Source organism: Antechinus flavipes, chromosome 2, assembly GCF_016432865.1.
Source record: "Antechinus flavipes isolate AdamAnt ecotype Samford, QLD, Australia chromosome 2, AdamAnt_v2, whole genome shotgun sequence".
Classification (NCBI taxonomy): domain Eukaryota; kingdom Metazoa; phylum Chordata; class Mammalia; order Dasyuromorphia; family Dasyuridae; genus Antechinus; species Antechinus flavipes.
This window is the reverse complement of record NC_067399.1, coordinates 23,049,821-23,071,533: the sequence shown is the minus strand read 5'-3', so window position 1 is coordinate 23,071,533 and position 21,713 is coordinate 23,049,821. Positions and strand designations below refer to the sequence as shown.

Genomic DNA, 21,713 nt, shown 5'->3' with positions numbered 1-21,713 from the left:
AAGTGTCCGAGGCTACATTTGAATTCGTCAAGATGAATCTTCCTGGAGTTCTGTGCGCCATGGCACCCCCGAACTGCCTTTGATGGCCTCTGAGATCCCTTTACCATCAAGATCAATGATAAAATGGGAGAATCTCATGCTAAAGGGCCAGTAACTCTTGCAATGATCCCTAAAGAGATGCTGGATCCCAGACTGAGCTGGATTCATAACCCTCCATTACTGGGGCAGGAGACTGGGATTGGGATCCATTCACTTGAAATTGGGTATTAGGAACTGATGTATTTTACTCAATCCTATTGCTTAATATTTTCTCCTGAGGCAGTTGGGGTTAAGTAACTTGCCCACGGTCACACAGACAGGAAGTGTTATGTGTCTGAGGTCACATCTGAACTCAGGTCCTCCTGACTTCAGGGCCGGGGCTCTCTGCACTGGGCCAATAAACTGCCCCTTATTGTTTAATATTTTAAATAAATGGTTTTTGCTTGATTTGTTTTTAGCATCTAAGTGACTTTTAAGACTTTAATATAAATAGGAGTTGCACACTAAGAGCTGAAAGGGACCTTGGGGGTCATTGAGTGCAGCCCCTTCTTTTTTACAGTTGAGGAAACTGAGGTCAGGAGAGGTGAGTGACTTAGTGGGATCCCCCAGAAGCCACAGGGTCTCTGACTCTGAGCCTCTATTTGAATCCAGGTATTCTTGGCTGCAAATCCAGGGCCGCCTCTGGCAGCAGGCGGTCTTTGGGGGCCGCAATAAGGAAAACACAAGGGAGGAGGCTGATGGCTACCCAACGTCCTTGGTTTTCCTTCCTGGTAACATCTCAGGAGAGGACCACTTGGGGAAGGAGGGAACGATCGCTCCTGTGGAAGGCTCAAGGGGGCAGGGGGTGTGGGAGGCTCGGGGTGGGGGGGCAGGGATGGGGGTGGCTGTGAGCCACAGCGTGGGTCAGCGCGAGTGTCCTGGACACAAGCTACCAAGAGCGGGACAGACCTCAGAGATCCCCCCTTTCTTTTAACAGTGGGCAGTGAGAGAAACAATCTTTATTGGGAAATCGACGAAGTCCCCACCCTGGCTTTGATGTGTAAAGCCCTTTCCAATCAGTCACCCCGGATTTAATCCCTCCGCTACCTGGGGGGCCTCAGGAAAAAGATTCCCCCTTGGGGGCTGCCACTTCCTCTTCCTGTGATGAATCCTTTTGATGGGATGGGATTTCCCCCCAGTCGCTTTCTTTCTGGGGGTGCAGTGTATCTGCAGAGGACGCCCCTCCTGGTTCCAGGTTAATGGAGGCAGCAGCGTGCAGGGCAGGAAGGAGCCTTTGGGGGCGGGATCCGGACTCTTCCCGTTCTCGGGTCTTAGACTGGAAAGAAGCACATGGTGGAAAGCCACCGGCTGATCTTGGGGGCCCCCTCCTGGCTGCTCGGCCCACCACTGGCTCCGGAGAGGGGGAGACCCCAGGCCGCCCACAACCCAAGGAAGGAGGGCGCTTGGGCAGTCCAGCGGGACATGCTCGGACCCCTTCTCTCCGGAGACACGTATAGAAAGCGCACCACTCTCGTAGGATCACACACACACACACACACACACACACACACACACACAACCCAGCAGCACCCTTGCACTAATGCACACATACATGTGGTGATCTTTTTCTTCTCAAAACGCAGCCAGGTGATAAAAGTTCAGATCTTTTATTATCTCCAATATAGCCCAGTTAGCTTAGAGCCCTATCTCTCTGCTTGGTTCCAAGAGCTCTCTCCGAATGTCACCAAATCCAAAGGTCTGGTCCTTCAGCCTCTGCCTCTGCTTTCTTCAGCCTCCAGCCAGCTCCAACTCTTCATGTCATTCCGGTGAAATCTCGACTTGTAGCTTCTTCACTCTCTCGAACCTCTTCGACTGGCCCATTGGCCTATTTATGCTCCTTCCAGAGAGAGGGATTATGGGTTTTCTCCCATAGTGCTCTCTGGCCCAAAGAGCTTCAAGGGAGGTCTGAACTCATTGAACTCCAGTGAGTAAAGGTGTGAACACAAGCCTTGTATTGATTAGTTCTACTTAGTACCTAGTTTCAGGTTCTGGCCAAAATCTTCTTGTAAGATTAGATCAACTCTAATTAGTTAGCAGTTAGTAAGGATTCCAACACATACACAGTGCCCAGCATGACTGGCAACCTTGCACACATGCGCATATACTGTCCAGCATCAGTAGCAGCTTTGCATGAATGCACACAGACAGTACCCAGCATCAGTAGCACCCTTGCAGCATGCACATTCATTGGCCACCATCAGTAGCAACTTTGTACGCATGCACATACTACCCAGCATCACCAGCTCCCTTGCAGCATGCACACACATTACCCAGCATCACTAGAACCCTTGCACGCATGTACAGAGTGCCCAGTATCAGTAGCACCTTTACAGCTTGCACATACCCTTGCACTAATGCACACATACACAGTGCTCAGTGTCACTGGCAACCTTGCACACATGCACATACACTGTCCAGCACCAGTAGCAGCTTTGCATGAATGCACACAGACAGTACCCAGCATCAGTAGCACCCTTGCAGCATGCATACACTGCCCAGCATCAGTAGCTCCCTTGCACGCACGCACACACAGCGTCCAGCATCAGCAGCACCCTTGCACGCATGCACACACAGCGCCAGCATCAGTAGCACCCTTGCACGCATGCACACACAGCGTCCAGCATCAGTAGCACTCTTGCACGCATGCACACACAGCGTCCAGCATCAGCAGCACCCTTGCACGCATGCACACACAGCGCCAGCATCAGTAGCACCCTCGCACGCATGCACACACAGCGCCCAGCATCAGTAGCACTCTTGCACGCATGCACACACAGCGCCCAGCATCAGTAGCACCCTCGCACGCATGCACACACAGCGCCCAGCATCAGCAGCTCCCTTGCACGCATGCACACACAGCGCCAGCATCAGCAGCTCCCTTGCACGCATGCACACACAGCGCCAGCATCAGTAGCACCCTCGCACGCATGCACACACAGCGCCCAGCATCAGTAGCACTCTTGCACGCATGCACACACAGCGCCCAGCATCAGTAGCACCCTCGCACGCATGCACACACAGCGCCCAGCATCAGTAGCACTCTTGCACGCATGCACACACAGCGCCCAGCATCAGCAGCTCCCTCGCACGCATGCACACACAGCGCCCAGCATCAGCAGCACCCTCGCACGCATGCACACACAGCGCCAGCATCAGTAGCACCCTCGCACGCATGCACACACAGCGCCCAGCATCAGTAGCACTCTTGCACGCATGCACACACAGCGCCCAGCATCAGCAGCTCCCTCGCACGCATGCACACACAGCGCCCAGCATCAGCAGCTCCCTTGCACGCATGCACACACAGCGCCAGCATCAGCAGCTCCCTTGCACGCATGCACACACAGCGCCAGCATCAGCAGCTCCCTTGCACGCATGCACACACAGCGCCCAGCATCAGCGGCACTCTTGCACGCACGCACACACAGCGCCAGCATCAGCAGCACCCTTGCACGCATGCACACACAGCGCCAGCATCAGTAGCACCCTCGCACGCATGCACACACAGCGCCCAGCATCAGCAGCTCCCTTGCACGCATGCACACACAGCGCCAGCATCAGCAGCACTCTTGCACGCATGCACACACAGCGCCCAGCATCAGCAGCACCCTTGCACGCACGCACGCACGCACACAGACAATGCCCAGCATCCCCTACCCCCTTCGGACAGGTCAGCGCGCCCCAGCTCCCTCCAGAGATGCTCGCTCCACAGCTCTGGCCCATCCCCTGCAGACTGGCCCCGAGCCTCCTTGCTCCAGCATCACCACTTGAGGCTTGGAACTCTGCCCGCCCCCGCCCGGTCGCGCGCGTTACAGGCACGGCCTCTCCCTCCCCTACAGCGGGGCTCGTCCGCCCCTCTCTCCAGTTCTCCCCCACACTTGTCCCTCCTAGGGGCGGGCCCCCGCTGCTCCGCCCTCCCCGGCCTGGCGGAAATCAGCTGCGGGAGAGACTCTGAGACTGTCACATGACGATCGGTCTGTGTCTGAGCTGGAAGTGACCGCGGTCTCCAAACCGGGAAGAGGATCGGGGCGCCGGGACCAGTAGCGGGGAGCAGCGCAGGCGCAGAGGAGGCCCCATGGCGGGGCTCTTCGGGGGCGTGGAGGGGTGAGTGCCGGGGCCGGGGCGCCGCGCGTCTGCCGCCTGCAGGGTCCGTCTGGGCTGGTGACCGCCGGTGGCAGTGGGCGTGAGAGGGGCCCGTGCCTCCCCCCGGTCCTCCAGCTTCCTGTGACAGGGGGGGAAACTGAGGCCGCTGCCCGGGATCGCGGGCTAGGAAGTGCCTGGGCGTGAACCCGAGCTTCTTCATCTGCCCTCCCCCGCCATCCTGGCACTTAGGAAGCCCCTGTGCGCTCCCGGGCTCAGCCTCAGCTCGGGTTCGAATGGGGGAGGCCGCGTGCACGTCCCTGCCAACGAAAGGTGCCCAGGAGAGAGTGGAGGGGTCTCGGGAGGAAGTGAGGAGGAGCAGGAGGGGACCGTAGCGGAGCCGCGGAGGGAGTCACGGGGCAGAGGGAAGAGGGCGAGCCATCAGGTGAGGTGTGTGGCCGCGGGCGGGACGCGGCCAATGCCCGACTTCCGAGCACCGAGTGACTTCCGGACTGAGGGGGCTGGGGGAGGGGCCGAGCCCCCCGAGATCTGTGTGGCGCTCTGGAGGTCAGGAAGTACGGTGGGGTCACAAGTAGACCGGAGCCGGGGGATGGGGCGGGAGCTGCGTGGAGAGTGGGTGGGGCCGGGGAGACGCCAGCGGGAGTGATGAGAGGAGTGGTCCCGAGAGGGGGCGGTGGCGGAGAAAGGCTGACGGGGCTGATCTGTGAGCCTGGGACACTGGGGGCTGCAGTGCCTTCTGCAGCGCGGGGGGGTCACTACTGAATGTGGGGGTCGCAGAATTACCAGCAAAAGCTGGTCTCTGTTTTATATACGTGTGGACCCAGGGTCCCGGAAAAAGTTCTCAGTGGAAGAAGTTTCAGAAGCCCTATTCACACGTGATTGGGAAGAAAGAAGGGCATGATTTCTGGGAAGTGAGTTTCGGTTTTGGACATGTTGAGTTTCAGGTGTGTCCAGGGGGAGATTGGAGATCAGCAGGGAAGTTGGAGCCTTAGTCTCTGAGTCCCCTCCTCTTAGTCACTGAAGTTGGAGCTGGAGAAACACAGGAGGCTGCTTTCCTTAGTCTCTGAGTCCCCTCCTCTTAGTTACTGAAGTTGGAACCGGAGAAACACGCAGGAGGCTGCTTTCCTTAGTCTCTGAGCCCCCTCCTCTTAGTCACTGAAGTTGGAGCTGGAGAAGCACGCAGGAGGCTGCTTTCCTTAGTCTCTGAGTCCCCTCCTCTTAGTTACTGAAGTTGGAACCGGAGAAACACGCAGGAGGCTGCTTTCCTTAGTCTCTGAGCCCCCTCCTCTTAGTCACTGAAGTTGGAGCTGGAGAAACACAGGAGGCTGCTTTCCTTACTCAGTCTCTGAGCCCCCTCCTCTTAGTCACTGAAGTTGGAGCTGGAGAAACACACAGGAGGCTGCTTTCCTTAGTCTCTGAGCCCCCTCCTCTTAGTGACTGAAGTTGGAGCTGGAGAAACACAGGAGGCTGCTTTCCTTAGTCTCTGAGCCCCCTCCTCTTAATTACTAAAGTTGGAGCTGGAGAAACACACAGGAGGCTGCTTTCCTTAGTCTCTGAGCCCCCTCCTCTTAGTCACTGAAGTTGGAGCTGGAGAAGCACGCAGGAGGCTGCTTTCCTTAGTCTCTGAGCCCCCTCCTCTTAGTCACTGAAGTTGGAGCTGGAGAAACACGCAGGAGGCTGCTTTCCTTAGTCTCTGAGCCCCCTCCTCTTAATTACTAAAGTTGGAGCTGGAGAAACACACAGGAGGCTGCTTTCCTTAGTCTCTGAGCCCCCTCCTCTTAGTCACTGAAGTTGGAGCTGGAGAAGCACGCAGGAGGCTGCTTTCCTTAGTCTCTGAGCCCCCTCCTCTTAGTCACTGAAGTTGGAGCTGGAGAAGCACGCAGGAGGCTGCTTTCCTTAGTCTCTGAGTCCCCTCCTCTTAGTTACTGAAGTTGGAACCGGAGAAACACGCAGGAGGCTGCTTTCCTTAGTCTCTGAGCCCCCTCCTCTTAGTCACTGAAGTTGGAGCTGGAGAAACACAGGAGGCTGCTTTCCTTACTCAGTCTCTGAGCCCCCTCCTCTTAGTCACTGAAGTTGGAGCTGGAGAAACACACAGGAGGCTGCTTTCCTTAGTCTCTGAGCCCCCTCCTCTTAGTCACTGAAGTTGGAGCTGGAGAAACACACAGGAGGCTGCTTTCCTTAGTCTCTGAGCCCCCTCCTCTTAATTACTAAAGTTGGAGCTGGAGAAACACACAGGAGGCTGCTTTCCTTAGTCTCTGAGCCCCCTCCTCTAGTCACTGAAGTTGGAGCTGGAGAAGCACGCAGGAGGCTGCTTTCCTTAGTCTCTGAGCCCCCTCCTCTTAGTCACTGAAGTTGGAGCTGGAGAAACACGCAGGAGGCTGCTTTCCTTAGTCTCTGAGCCCCCTCCTCTTAATTACTAAAGTTGGAGCTGGAGAAACACACAGGAGGCTGCTTTCCTTAGTCTCTGAGCCCCCTCCTCTTAGTCACTGAAGCTGGAGTTGGAGAAACACACAGGAGGCTGCTTTCCTTACTCAGTCTCTGAGCCCCCTCCTCTTAATTACTAAAGTTGGAGCTGGAGAAACACACAGGAGGCTGCTTTCCTTAGTCTCTGAGCCCCCTCCTCTTAGTCACTGAAGTTGGAGCTGGAGAAGCACGCAGGAGGCTGCTTTCCTTAGTCTCTGAGCCCCCTCCTCTTAATTACTGAAGTTGGAGCTGGAGAAACACACAGGAGGCTGCTTTCCTTAGTCTCTGAGCCCCCTCCTCTTAGTCACTGAAGCTGGAGTTGGAGAAACACACAGGAGGCTGCTTTCCTTACTCAGTCTCTGAGCCCCCTCCTCTTAATTACTAAAGTTGGAGCTGGAGAAACACACAGGAGGCTGCTTTCCTTAGTCTCTGAGCCCCCTCCTCTTAGTCACTGAAGTTGGAGCCGGAGAAACACACAGGAGGAGGCTTTCCTTAGTCTCTGAGCCCCCTCCTCTTAGTTACTGAAGTTGGAGCTGGAGAAACACACAGGAGGCTGCTTTCCTTAGTCTCTGAGCCCCCTCCTCTTAGTCACTGAAGCTGGAGTTGGAGAAACACACAGGAGGCTGCTTTCCTTACTCAGTCTCTGAGCCCCCTCCTCTTAATTACTAAAGTTGGAGCTGGAGAAACACACAGGAGGAGGCTTTCCTTAGTCTCTGAGCCCCCTCCTCTTAGTGACTGAAGTTGGAGCTGGAGAAACACAGGAGGCTGCTTTCCTTAGTCTCTGAGCCCCCTCCTCTTAGTGACTGAAGTTGGAGCTGGAGAAACACGCAGGAGGCTGCTTTCCTTAGTCTCTGAGCCCCCTCCTCTTAGTGACTGAAGTTGGAGCTGGAGAAACACACAGGAGGCTGCTTTCCTTAGTCTCTGAGTCCCCTCCTCTTAGTTACTGAAGTTGGAACCGGAGAAACACGCAGGAGGCTGCTTTCCTTAGTCTCTGAGCCCCCTCCTCTTAGTCACTGAAGTTGGAGCTGGAGAAACACAGGAGGCTGCTTTCCTTACTCAGTCTCTGAGCCCCCTCCTCTTAGTCACTGAAGTTGGAGCTGGAGAAACACACAGGAGGCTGCTTTCCTTAGTCTCTGAGCCCCCTCCTCTTAGTTACTGAAGTTGGAGCTGGAGAAACACAGGAGGCTGCTTTCCTTAGTCTCTGAGCCCCCTCCTCTTAGTTACTGAAGTTGGAACCGGAGAAACACGCAGGAGGCTGCTTTCCTTACTCAGTCTCTGAGCCCCCTCCTCTTAGTCACTGAAGTTGGAGCTGGAGAAACACAGGAGGCTGCTTTCCTTAGTCTCTGAGCCCCCTCCTCTTAGTCACTGAAGTTGGAGCTGGAGAAACACAGGAGGCTGCTTTCCTTACTCAGTCTCTGAGCCCCCTCCTCTTAGTTACTGAAGTTGGAACCGGAGAAACACGCAGGAGGCTGCTTTCCTTAGTCTCTGAGCCCCCTCCTCTTAGTTACTGAAGTTGGAACCGGAGAAACACGCAGGAGGCTGCTTTCCTTACTCAGTCTCTGAGCCCCCTCCTCTTAGTCACTGAAGTTGGAGCTGGAGAAACACAGGAGGCTGCTTTCCTTACTCAGTCTCTGAGCCCCCTCCTCTTAGTCACTGAAGTTGGAGCTGGAGAAACACGCAGGAGGAGGCTTTCCTTAGTCTCTGAGCCCCCTCCTCTCAGGTACTGCTGCTGTTGGGCCCAAGTTGCTCCCCGTTGCTGCCAGAGCGGATATAGAGCCTTATAACGGAGCCAGCCGTCGTTCACTTGGGGGGCATTCATTGAGTCCCTACCATGTACGAGGTCCTGAATCAGAATCTGGGGTGACAGAGAATAATGGAGCCGCTTGCAAGGAGCCCGGGGTCTGTTGGGGAGACGCTGGCACACAGACCGTTAATAAGTATTTACAGCGTGAATCCGGGAGCACAGCTGAAGGGCAGAGAGAGCCAGACCCCCGGGGTCGGGAAGCCTTAAGCAGCGGGGGATGGCGGGGGGGTGCAGGGAGCACCCAGGCCTGCAGGTGGCAGACAGTGTCCTTTGGGCAGGGGGCCCGTGGGCCTTTTGTTGGGACAGGAGAGGGTGTGGCAGGCCGGGGTATGGAGCTGCTCCTCCCCCCAGGATTCGGCAGATACCGCTCTGGATCGGTTCCGGGAAGGAAGAGCCCCCAGGGGCCTCTTCTGGTTGTTGAGTTTTCAGGAATGTTCTCTGCCCATCCCATTTGGGGTCCCAGAGAGAAGGGGAGAGACCAGAAGAGCCGCTTCCTTCTCCAGCTCACTTTACAGATGAGGAAACCCAGGGAAAAGCTTGAGTGACTTGCTTGGGAGCTCGGCGTAAAGGTCCGGGCCGGATCGGCCCCCTGAGGTCGGGCTCGGGCGACACTTGGGCTTGGGCTCCGAGCACAGCCGTCCTTGAGGGCGCAGCGGGAAGCCTCAGTGGCCACGACCCCCCAGGACTGGCCCGGGCCCTTCCTTTGCGTCAGTTACGCTTCGGTCTCAGCGGGTGACGGGCCCTCGGCAGCCTCTGGAGCCCCTGACGCCGCCCAGAGAGGGGCCGGGTCCCAGCGCCCGCTTGTGCCAGACCGGGCGCCCGAGCCGAGACGCTGGCATTTCCTTTTAGGCTGAGCTGCCCTCGTGGGCATGTGGCTTCCTATGGGCGCCCCGGTTTCCTTGTTGTCTGAGGCCCCTTTGGACTCTGTGACTGTGGGGAGACCCAGGAACTGAGGGTCCTCCAGGTCGGAGCCCCCCGGGGGGAGGGGCAGGAGTGGTTTGCCCAGGGCCTGAGGCAGAGGTGGGGAGCTGGGGGGGGGGCAGCTGCTCCTGCCCAGGGCCTCTGACCCCGCTGCCAGCTAACTCCCCAGGGGAGAAGTCGTTCGTGACCTGCAGGAGGAGTTTCTTCCCTGCAACTCCCCTGGTCCGGCGGCTGGCGGGAGGCGTGGGAGACGGTGCCCCACGGGCGGGCGCGGCGAGGAGCCGGGGGACGTCCCGAGGGCAGCGGCTCAGAGCTGAGGCCGCATCCGGCTCTTCCCTCAGGGGGGCCACCCACTCCAAGGCCGTGCTGCTGACCGGGGACGGCGAGGTGGTGGCGGAGGTGTCCGGCCCGAGCACCAACCAGTGGGTAAGGAGGCTGCGCGGGGGCTGGGGGAAGGGCTCTCCTCGGCCCGTGGCCGGCCCCGAGCCCCCCTGACTCCCCTTCTCTTCGGGGACCAGCTGATTGGCCTGGAGCAGTGCGCGGAAAGGATCAATGACATGGTGAACAGAGCCAAGGAGCAAGCGGGGGTCAGCGTCACCGAGCCGCTCCTCAGCCTGGTGAGTCCGGGGCCCGAGCAAGGACCTAGGCCTGAGCACCCGAGAGTCCCCGTCACCGGCACACAGACGGACCCCGGGCCAGAGAGCACGGACAGGAGGTAGTCTGGCTCTCAGGTAACCGCTGAGAACGCTCCAGCTCTGGCCCCGAGCAGCAGGACCCGAACTCAGGGCCGGCCTCAGATACTTAGTGGCTGCGTGACCCTGGGGCAAGTGCGCTGAGAGAGACAGAGACAGAGAGAGAGATAGTGAGAGAGACAGAGAGAGAGAAAGAGAGACAGAGAGACACAGAGAGAGAGAGACAGAGAGAGAGAGAGACAGAGAGAGAGAGAGAGACAGAGACAGAGACAGAGAGCGAGAGAGAAAGAGAGACAGAGAGACACAGAGAGAGAGAGAGAGAGAGAGACAGAGAGAGAGAGAGAGCAAGAGAAACAGAGAGAGACAGAGAGAGAGAGAGAGAAAGAGACAGAGACAGAGAGACAGAGACAGAGACAGAGAGAGAGAGACAGAGACAGAGACAGAGAGAGAGAGAGAGAGAGAGAGAGACACAGAGAGAGAGAGCAAGAGACACAGAGAGAGAAAGAGACAGAGAGCGAGACCCCCAGAGGCAGGTGCCTTGCCGAGCTCCCCCAGCACCTCAGGGCTCCCTTCTGAAACCCGGTTTTCAGTGTCGGTCCCACTGCCTCCATGGACAGCACTGAAACTCGGCAGGTCAGTGGGAGGTGCTGGTTGCCGGGATTTTGTGTTTCAGGCAGTAACTTCGCACGTCCCATGGCTGGGACGGAGGCGGGTCTTTCTGCCCGAGGACTGGCCCAGGAGGAGGCCGTGGGGGGCTGGGTGCGGTGGGAGGGGTTTGGCAGGAGAGGAGGCAGGAACGGCCGCGTTCTGGGGTAAAAGGACCCAAGGTGACCCTGAAGACGGTGGGAGCCAGGGAAGGGTCTGGAGCGGGGTGAACAGCGGCTCTGCCGGCCTGGGCGCCGCCCTTTTCCCCGTGGCAGGGCCTGAGCCTGAGTGGGGGGGAGCAAAGCACGGCCGTGACCACCCTGACCCAGTGGCTGCAGAGCCACTACCCCCACCTGAGCGACAGCTACTTCATCTCCACGGACGCCGCGGGCTCCATCGCCACGGCCACGGCCCACGGTAAGGAGCCGGCGCTCCCGGGACAGCTGGGACCCTTGCTAGCTTCTGCGGGGAAAGGGAGGGCTCCAAAGCTAGAGACGCTCCAGAGCAGGGGTTGGTGTCACGCTGTGACCCCTTCTCAGAATAACGGCTCTAAATGCATGAAACAAAAGTAGAGAGTGTCTGTAAAGTAAGCACTGACCTACCTATCCCGGAACTGAGAACATCAGCAGAACTAAGGAGTCCCGGACTCCGGGCTAAGCCCCCTGCTCCGGGAGCGGAGACTGTCCCCACGGTCAGCGCTAGAGTTAGACGCGCCAGCCCGGGCTGCAGACGGGGTTTCCGGCAAGAACAGCGACGAGAAGCCCCCCGAGCGGCCAGAGCACTGGCAGGGAAACCCCGGCTCGCTTACAGCCGTCTCCCTCCCCTCGGAGGCCGGGCCCAGCGACCCGCGGTCCCTCCCGGAGCCCGAACTCGCGATCCCTGGGCGCTGTCCGGGGGTGAGGAGGAGCCTGGCGGGGGAGGGCCTCGGACCGGGTCTCTGCTAGCCCTGGGCTCTCCCCGTGCTCCCTGCAGGTGGCGTGGTGCTCATTTCCGGCACGGGGTCCAACTGCAGACTGGTCAACCCGGACGGCTCGGAGGAAGGCTGCGGCGGCTGGGGGCACCTCATGGGCGACGAGGGCTCCGGTGAGAATGGGGGAGGGGCAGCCTTCTGCCCCGCCTCTGGGCCCTTCTCTGCAGGACTGTGACAGCGCAGGGTGGGGAGGGGGCCTGGCGCCCGGCCGGGGGTCTTCGGCCGGAGGTCTTGGGCCGGAGGACCCCGGGAAGGGGCTCGTCATCCCGTTTCCACCTGTCTCCCCCCAGACAGCTGAGGTTGTAGCACCCGCCGCTGTCTCTCCGGCCTCCAGCTGTTCTCTAGGCCAGCCCTTCCCCTTTGAGCCTCTCCCGGTCGTTGTCTCTCCTTGAGCTGAGTCTCCCCTTGCAGACCCAGGCTCCCCAAAACGAAGGGCTGTGCTCGCGAGTCCGGACCGGAAGGGGGGGATTAGGAGGAGTCGGGCCTGGCTGTTCTGGGGCAGAGGCCTCTGGAAGAGAGGGTGGGCGGCTCTGAGGAGCAGGGAGGCTTCGGGAGGGGTGGGAGACCCCTGGGGCGGGGGCCGGGTAGCTGAAGCCCCTTTTAGTTCCCTTCCATCCTCTGTGAGTCATTCACGATCCTCATGATCTCAGCCAGCTTTTAGGTCCCATTCTAGGGTTGGCCACGGGCCTCACAAACACTCTCTCACTGGATCCTCCCGCCTCTCCCGGAGGAAGGGCTGTAGGATCCCCATTTTATAGTTGAGTAACTGAGGCAGAATGCAGTTCAGTGCCCTCCCAGGGTTGACCCCGCTGCCTGAGGTTGGGTCCGAGTGGAGAGCTCTCATAGCTGCCTCGTGAAACCTCCTCAGAGGGGGAGCCCCCCCTTCCTTGCCCTCCCCAGAGGGGGAGCCCCCCCCTCCCTGCCCTCCCCAGAGGGGGAGCCCCCCGTCCCTGCCGGGCCCCCTGAGGCTGGGGCTGCTGCCAGTTCTTGGGGGACCCACAGGCAAATCATCACGAGGGTCTTTGCGATGCCTGAGGGCAGCAACCCTGCCCACCTGAGAGTCCTCCTTCACCCCCCTTTCAGCCCCAGTCTCCAAGTGCCCTGGAGGGGCTGGGACCTCCCCGGGGAGGTGGCGTTGGGGGGTTGGGGGAGAGACTTTCCTGCCATTGCGCGGATGCGGCTCCGACTCAGCCACGAGCCCCCGGCCCTGTCTCCGAGCCTTTGGGCCGCAGGGACCCAGCTCCCGCCAGCTCCCGCCGGCCCTAAGCTCTCCCTTCCCTCCGCAGCCTACTGGATCGCCCACCTGGGCGTGAAGACCGTTTTTGACACCATGGACAACCTGGAGGTGTCTCCACATAGCATAGACTTCGTTAAAAGGGCCATGTTTGATTACTTCAAGGTAGGTTCCTCGCCCCAGAGCCCCCCACGCTGTCCCGGTCTGGAAGCGGAGGGGAGGGGAAAGGTGGGGGCAGGGACAGGCGTCCTTGCCCACACCGGCCTGGGGGAGGGGAGCACGCCTATATTTTGTGGCAGAGGACTCTGGGTAACAAGACACATACACACAAGGACGAATAAATGGCACAAGAATCAGTGGGAAAGTCGGGGACGGCGTGAGAAGGGTCCGGCTTCGGGGTCCGTGGCCTTGAGCTCCTGAGCCCGGCCCCCCCTTTTACAGATGAGGAAACTAAGGTTAACCGAGGTGAAAAGGCCGTCTGATGAGTAGAAATCTAGGGGGATCAGTGCCCCCCCCCCATTTCCCATGGCTGTAACTGTTTCTGGGATTCCATGACAAAGAAAGACTTCCTGCTTGTGTCCCTGATTCCATGTTATGTTCATGTCATCTTTCATCATCACCTGATTAAAATGTTTTTTAAATAATGAACATAAATTGTGAGACTGATTCTCACCAAACCTCAAAAAAAAAAGAGTCCGGCGTGTCCTGCTCCCAGGGAAGTCCCCGCTGGCTCTTGTAATCACTGCTTCCCCTTCCGGGTGTTCACCACCCATCCCTTGAATAATCTGCTCTAGAATTTTCCCAGGAAGCAGAGTCAGGTTCCCTGGTCTAAATTTTGCAGACGCTTTTCTCCATTTTCGGGAGAAATCGGGCTGTCAGTCCTCCTCCAGTCTCGCGATACCTCTCCCACTCTCCGTGGTTTCTTGTTACTGCTTCCGGCTCCTCGGAGCCAAGTAACTTGAGTTCATCAAAAGGCGCAACCAGGTGCTCTCACTCAGACTTGCGCTCAGATGGGATCCCCGTTTCCGTGGGGGACACACTAACTTCATGGATCTGGGGGTGAAACTAGTCTGGCGTGGGGAAGACCCGAGTTCCAAAGCTGCCTCAAGCCTCTTTTTGCCTCCGTTTCCTCAACTTGTAAAATAGGGATAATCACAGCACCAATGAGATAACATCTGAGCCCGAGTTGGGTATCTCCTAATAGAAACGAGGATCACTCCTCTCTCCAGAATGATGTAGACCCTCTGAGGAAGGGAATCCAGCCCAACCCTCCCGTTTCACAGATGAGTCCGAGAGGAGGGACCGTGCTCTAGGGCTGATGGCAAGTCCAGGGCAGAACCTCTCATTTCCCTGGTGATGTGTGAGGCAATGGGCCTTCAGCCCAGCTGCTCTCCTGGCACGGGTGGGGCAGACAAAGCAACGGGCATCCTAGTCAGGAGGCCGGGGATCAGACCTGGCTCGGATACCCCGGGGGTTGTCGGATAGTCGGCAAGCATTCACCGCCTGCCTTCCCAGGTCCCATTTTAGAAGCAGTGTAGAGATGGAAATGGATCCCTTTTGATTCTTTTTTAAAAATTAAATTTATTTTTTGTTACATTTTAAGTTCCCAAACTCTCCCTCCCCACCCTGTGCTAAGGAGCACTGGGGTACTTGATTTGAGTATTTCTAATACTCAGAATAACGTAGTCCTTCCTTCATATTTATTCTTTAAACAAGCTTACTGTATACAACAGTTCTCTTAGCATTATTTCATTTAGCTCTTTCCATATTTTCCTAAAACGAACCAGTTCATCGTTTCTTAGAGCACAATGGTAATTCGTCACATCATATAGCACAATTTATTTAGCGTGCTTTAATTGGTGGACATCTCCTCGATTGCTAGTTCCTCGCCATCATAAAGAGAGCCGCGTTAAATAATTTAGGACCCCAGTTCTTCTGATCACTTTGGGAAACAGACCTAAATAGTGGTATTATAGCTAGTTCAAAGATTCTCTGCCGAGTAGTCGGATCAGTTCACAGTTCCACCAAATAGTGTATGAGTGTTCCAATTTTCCCATATCCCCTCCAACGTTTGTCATTTTCCCCTTCTGTCATTTTAGCCAATCTGATAGGTGTAAGATGATATCTCAAAATTGTTTTTACTTGCCTTTATCTAATCAATAATGATTTTTTCACATGACCTATATATAGTTTTGTAAAAAAAAAAAAAAAAAAAAAAAGCCTGTTCATATCCTTTGACCAATAATCAGTTGACTCAGTCTTATAAACAAGACAAAGTTCTCTATATATTTGAGAAATGAAAACTTTATCCAAAAAACTATTAAAGTTTTCTGCTTCTAATTTTAGCTAAATTGGTTTTGATTTTGACAAAACCTTTTTAATTAATCAAAATTATCCATTTTCTGTCTCATAATATTCTTTCATAAATTTTTCTATCCATAAGTCTGATAGGTAATATTATGCTCCATGGTCTTCTAATTTACTTACAATCTCTCCTTTTATATCTAGGTCATGTATCCATTTTGACCTTTTTTTTTTTTAGTTAGGGCTATGTGACTTGCCCAAAATCACACATCCAATAAGTGTCAAGTATCTTAGACCAGTTTTGAATTCAGGTCCTCCAGACCCCAAGCTCTATCCGTTGCCTAGCTGCCCCATTTTTGACCTTGTCTAGATAAATGGTATAAGATATGGGTCTGTACCTAGTTCCTGCCAGATTGCTTTCTAATTTTCCCAAGTTTTTTTTTTTTTTAAACAAAATAACCAATTCTTATTCTGGAAACTTAATTTTTGTCTTTGTTAAACACAAATATGTATTTTCTATTCCACTGATTTCTTAGCCAGTCCTAGATAGTATTGTCTATGTCCTAAATGAATTTTGTCATCATTTTTTCTAGCCAAATAAAATTTTTTGGTAATTTAATTGGGATGGCATTGAATCAGTGGATTAATTTAGGTAGTATTGTCATTTTTGTTATATTGACCCATCCATGCACAATTATTTCTTTTTTTTAATATATATTTTATTTTATTTTATAATAACTTTTTATTGACAGAACCCATGCCAGGGTAATTTTTTACAGCATTATCCTTGCACTCGCTTCTGTTCCGATTTTTCCCCTCCCTCCCTCCACCCCCTCCCTTAGATGGCAAGCAGTCCTATATATGTTAGATATGTTCATGCACAATTATTTCTCCATTTGTTTAAATCCAATTTTATTTCTATCAAGTGTTTTATAATTATGTTCGTGTAGTTCTTGGGTTTGTCTTGGCAGGTACACGCTCATGGATTTTATGCTGTCTGTGCTTATTTTAAGTGGGTTATCTTTACTATATTTTCTTGCAGGATTTTGTAGATGATAAATAGAAATGCTGATGATTTATGTGGGTTTATTTTATATCCTGCTACTTTGCTAAAATTATTTTTCAACTAGATTTTGAGTTGAATCTCTAGGATTTTTCAAGTGTGTCATCCTATCATCTGCAAAAAAGGTCGTTTTATGACTTCATTGCCCAGTATGATTCCTTCAATTTTTTATTCTTCTCTTATGGCTAGAATTTCTAATAATAATACTGATTAATATCAGTCACAGTGGGCATCCTTGTTTCACTCTTGATCTTAGTGGGAAGGTTTCTAGCTTATCCTCATTATCAGTAACGCTTGTTAATGGTTTTAGATAGATGCTGCTTATCATTTTAAGGAACAATCTCTAAACCTATGCTTTCGGGTGTTTTTATGGGGAATAAGTGTTGTATTCCCTTACAACAAAAGCTTTTTCTTCATCTATTGATCGAGATTTTTGATATTTTTTTATTGATATAATCAATTATGTTCACAATTTTCCTTATGTTATCCTCGTATTCCTGGAATAAATCCTGCTTGGTCACCATGTATAATCTTGGTGATATACTGCTATGTATTCCTAACTGGTATTTTATTTAGGATTTTCCTTCCATCTTCATTAAGTGAAATTGGTTTACAGTTTTCTATTTTTTTGCTCTTCTTGGTTTGGATATCAGCACCATGTATTAGTTTCATAAAAGGAGTTTGGCAGAACTCTTTCTATTATTCCAAATCATTTATTTAATGGTGGAATTAATTCATCTTTAAATATTGGGTAGTATTCGCTTTTAAGACCATCCGTCCGAATGCTTTGTTCTTTGAAAGTTCCTTTGTGTGGCCTATTCAGTTTCTTTTTCTAAAGTAGGTTTGTTATTCTGATTCCTCTTCTGTTAATCTAGGCAGTTTATCTTTCTGTAATTTCACTTAAGTTGTTAAATTTATTGAAATATAATTAGGCAGAAAACTCCCGCTAATTGCTTTAATTTCATCTTCATTAGCCCTCTATCCTCCCTTTTCATTTCTGATACTAGCACTTTGGTTTTCTCCCCTCCTTTATTATTCCTTCTTGAGTCCAGGGCCCTGGGTTTGGGGCCTGGGCTCCGGTGCCTCCTCCCACAATTCAGAGCTTCTTTCGAGGGCTTGGTTTTCCTCGGCTTCGATCCTGACGCTGGCCGGTCTTTGGTTTCGGGCCGGAGCCTGGGGAATGAGCTTTTCCTTGGAGAGGGAGTGGGAGAGTGCTCCGGAGAAGTGCTCCCCGTACGGTCATCTCAGTTCTTGGTAAAACGGGAAAGTCGGGCTAGCCCCGGGCCGTTCCCTGGCCCCGGGGCCTCTGTGAGAAGACGTTCCCGGGTTTCCTACAGTTTCTCCGAGAAGTCCGGTCTTGCTCTGCGGGTCTTGCGACCAGCTCTTGGCGAGGGGCTGGGGAAGCCTCCTCTCTGATGACCGTCTGAAGCCCCTTTCTGTGCCCTCAGGTGTCTGACCGGATGGGACTCCTCACCCACCTCTATAGAACCTTCGATAAATCCAACTTTGCTGGATTTTGCCAGAAAATTGCAGAAGGTACAGGAGGGGTGGGGGGGAAGCCACAGCCTCTGGCCGCCCAGTTTGGCTCCTGCAGAGCCTGCTCGCTGAGAGCCCCGGCGGCCGCTGCTTCCGACCCGTGTCCCCGTCTGGGCCGTGTCCCCGCCTGGGCTGCTCGGGCCGGTCCCGCCTGGGCCGTGTCCCCGCCTGGGCTGCTCGGGCCGGTCCCGCCTGGGCTGCTCGGGCCGGTCCCGCCTGGGCCGTGTCCCCGCCTGGGCTGCTCGGGCCGGTCCTACCTGGGCCGTGTCCCCGCCTGGGCTGCTTGGGCCGGTCCTGCCTGGGCTGCTCGGGCCGGTCCCGCCTGGGCCGTGTCCCCGCCTGGGCTGCTCGGGCCGGTCCCGCCTGGGCTGCTCAGGCCGGTCCTGCCTGGGCCGTGTCCCCGCCTGGGCTGCTCGGGCCAGTCCCGCCTGGGCTGCTCGGGCCGGTCCCGCCTGGGCTGCTCGGGCCGGTCCCGCCTGGGCCGTGTCCCCGCCTGGGCTGCTCGGGCCGCGACCCATCGGGCGCTCGGTTTCTTCGTCTTTCCCGCGCGGAGGCCGGACCGCGCGATTGCTTGAGGCTGGCCGGGCTCTAGAGCCCACGTTCTCTCTCACGCAGCCCAGGTCACGGAGACCTTCTCTTTCTGGGAAAACAGGCGGCGAGAATGAAAACCTGACCCCAAACCTTTGCCCTGACAAGTCACCTTCCCCCGCTCCCTTCTCTTCCTTCTTCATTTCCCCTTAAATCAGAGCTAAAAGCGACCCCTTCTGGCCCCTCCTGGGCAATGGCCTGCCCGCCCCAAGCCCCTCACCGCCCGAGACCGGGATCATCCTTCCCACAGACACGCCTCCTCCTGCCTTCCCTCTCTGTCCGTACCACCGTCCCCTTCGTCCCTCTGCCTGACCTTAGACTTTCCTCAGCTCCCCCTCCCTTCCCTCCCATGGCCGGACGTTTTGGGTGTGAAGCCCCTTGTCTCTGCCCCTCCCTCCCACGCCCGCTGCCCCCGACCCCGGGGCAGCCTCTCCCGCTGCCCTCCTCCCGGAAGCTCCTTTTCCCTCCCCGCTTCCTGTAGCTCAGGGCCGGGCCCCTGGAGCCCCTGCAAGACCCGGCCGGTGCCCGGACTCCTCGGGAGACGTGGCAGGGGCCGGTGGAGCCGGCGCGCTTCAGCCCCCTCCCCTCTCCCTTTCAGGTGCTCATCAGGGGGACGCCCTCTGCCACCACATTTTCCGGAAGGCCGGAGAAGTGCTGGCCAGACACATACTGGCAGTGCTGCCCAAGATACAGTCGGTGAGCGGGGGCGGGGAGCGGGAGGGCGGTGGGCATGGGGGGGGGGGTGGCTCGGAGCCCGTGCTCGCTTCTGTCTGGCCGCCCGTTCTAGCTCCCACCCCCCACGTCTCTGCCCTTCCTTACTCAGAGAGGGGAACACCAAGCTGGGGAGGAGGGGGCCCTGGGCAGACACAGGCTCACACACACACCCTCTCACACCCCTTGCCCACATACATCCTTTACACACTCACACCCCTTACACACTCACTCCCTGAGTCGATGCTGGCTGACACAACTCTGGGTTCAGAGGTAGTGGATCTCCCCCCCCCCTCCCATGGCTCCCTGGGCCAAGTCCTAGGAAGCATCTCCTACCCCCCCACCGGCCCCTCCCTTTCCTGCGGCCCCTCCCTCTGGGTTCCTCAGGGGGCAGGTCCAGCATGAGTAACTCTCCCCCTCAGGAGCTGTTCCAGGAGCCAATGGGCCTCCCCATCCTGTGTGTGGGCTCCGTGTGGAACAGCTGGGACCTGCTGGAGGAAGGTAAGGGGGACCCCGGGGTGGGGCAGTGTCCCCCCCCAGACCCGGCCCTCCCTCACCCTCCCCAGCACCCTCCCCCCAGGCCCTCCCTCACCCTCTCCCCGGGCCCGGCCCTCCCTCATCCCCCCCAGAACCTCCCCCCAGACCCGGCCCTCCCTCACCCTCCCCCCGGGCCCGGCCCTCCCTCATCCCCCCCAGCACCCTCCCCCCAGGCCCTCCCTCCCCCTCCCCCCGGGCCCGGCCCTCCCTCACCCCCTCTCCCGCCCCAGGTTTCGTCAGCACCCTGGCCCAGGGCCGGAAGATCCAGAGGGCCTTCTCCAAGTTCACGCTGCTCAAGCTGACGCTCTCCTCTGCCCTGGGCGGGGCCAGCCTGGGGGCCCAGGTCATTGGGCGGAAGCTCCCCCTGAACTACAACAACACAGCGGACCCCTTCTTTCAGCACACCTTCTAGCTGGCCCCTGGAGGGCGGGTCAGTGCTCTTGTTAATCAGTAAAGATGGCTGAAATTACAGATAATTACCTCCAGATCTCTCAGGTAGCTCCAGAAACACTCCCGTGACCCGGAAGTTGGGGCGACTCCGACTCCTCCAGCAAAGGAGTCCCTCCCATCAGGTGCCTGAGAACCCACCAGATGTGCGTGGGCTGCTTGAAGCCCCCGCCCCACTTGTGGGAGACTCTGATTGTTAAGACTTTGTTCCTGATTTTAAAATTAAATCTGCTTCTTTGCAAGGTCTCCTAGTTGTCCTCTGGAGCGAACAGATCCCGCTAGTCTGACCTTCCAGGCCGGGGATCCCCGGCCAGCTCCTGCTTAAGCCGCAGGGACCAGAACCAAACACGATGCTGCCGGCCCCCCCTCCCCACCGTGGCAGCCCCGCCCCTCCTGATGCAGCCCACCGTGCTGACTCCCCCAGAGCTCAGGGTTCACTAAGACCCCCACGTCTTTTTCTGACCGGCTTCCCCCAGTGCAGGGTTCTGCACTGAGCTTCGTGCTGCTTCATCCCAGTTTTGGCGAAAACCTGGTTGGAGCCGCCCCCGTGGGCTCGCTCTGCCGCAGGGTCCCCGCCAGCGGGAGAAGCTGGGAAGTCCGTCTCACTGATGAGCGCCGAGGCAGGGGGACGGTGTCCGGCGGGATGCTAACTCGGGGCTCACAAGCCAAGCTCTCTCCCCCAGGGCCGCCGTCTTCAGAGAGGCGAGTGCTAGGCAACCTGCCCTTCAGCCTGGCTCCAGAAGTGGGCGCTGCCACCCTCGGCTCTCCCTCGGGGTCCCGGCCCCCAGGGGCAGGAGGAAGTGGGCGCCCTTTACTCTAGTCCAGCATCCCCCCCCCCCCCCAAGTGCGGGTGCCCTTTCTCAGCATGGCCGTGGGTAACAGCCCGGTCTTCTCTGTCTCCGGGAGCCCCTCGGTCCGGAATAACCAGTGGTTTGGGGGCCGTTTCCCTCTCGGAGGGCGGGACTCTTGGCCCGAATTGACCCAGCCTCGGTCAGCCCTCCCCCCAGCCTCACAAGGTATCCAATCCCATGGTTTTCCCCTGGGGTGGGGGATAATTTTTGGATTCCGCCGCCCAAAGCTGGGGAGATCTGGGAGCAGAAAGTGTCTGTTCAGGAGAGCTGTGACGGGGCCCAGCGGCCCCTCTGTGGAGGGAAGCCCCTGCTTGCTTAGTTCCCCCTCATTACTTGTTAATCAGTTGATTGTTACCCTCAGGAACGTTCACTTTTCTAAGGGCCCGTAAGCCGGTGGCCTGTCCCAAGCCCGACCCCTCTGATTAAATGCTAGCAGTGATAATAAAATGGCCAATTGCCCAGGGTTCTTTCTTGAACTTTGTACACATCACACTGGCCGCTGCCCACGGACGGGGTTGGGGCACGAAGGACCCGGATGCCCCAACTCCACGTCCCCCTTAACCTGTGTCTCAGACCCCTGCCCGGGTGCGGGAGGTGCCTGGTGGGAGTCGGCTCCATCCAGGCCCCAGATCGCAAGTCCCTTCTCAAAAGATGGGACTGATTCATGGCGAAAATAGTGTCCAGGCCCGTGACGCAGTGCGCCCGATCACAAGCACTGAAGGGCCTGCTCTGCTGGGCCCCGGCCACGGGCTCCTGCCCTCCTCCCAC

General features: G+C 56.4%; 1 protein-coding gene across 1 annotated transcript; it reads left to right on the top strand.

Moving 5' to 3' along the window:
* The first annotated feature begins 3,639 nt into the window (after window positions 1-3,639).
* On the top strand, window positions 3,640-20,340 carry NAGK (N-acetylglucosamine kinase). The gene is made up of 10 exons (XM_051974313.1): window positions 3,640-4,182; window positions 9,709-9,793; window positions 9,886-9,984; window positions 10,980-11,121; window positions 11,677-11,787; window positions 12,961-13,073; window positions 17,724-17,811; window positions 18,998-19,095; window positions 19,533-19,611; window positions 19,878-20,340. Exons 1-10 carry the CDS (start codon window positions 4,154-4,156, stop codon window positions 20,057-20,059), a joined length of 1,026 nt encoding a protein of 341 aa, XP_051830273.1. The 5' UTR covers window positions 3,640-4,153; the 3' UTR covers window positions 20,060-20,340.
* Window positions 20,341-21,713: the final 1,373 nt, after the last annotated feature.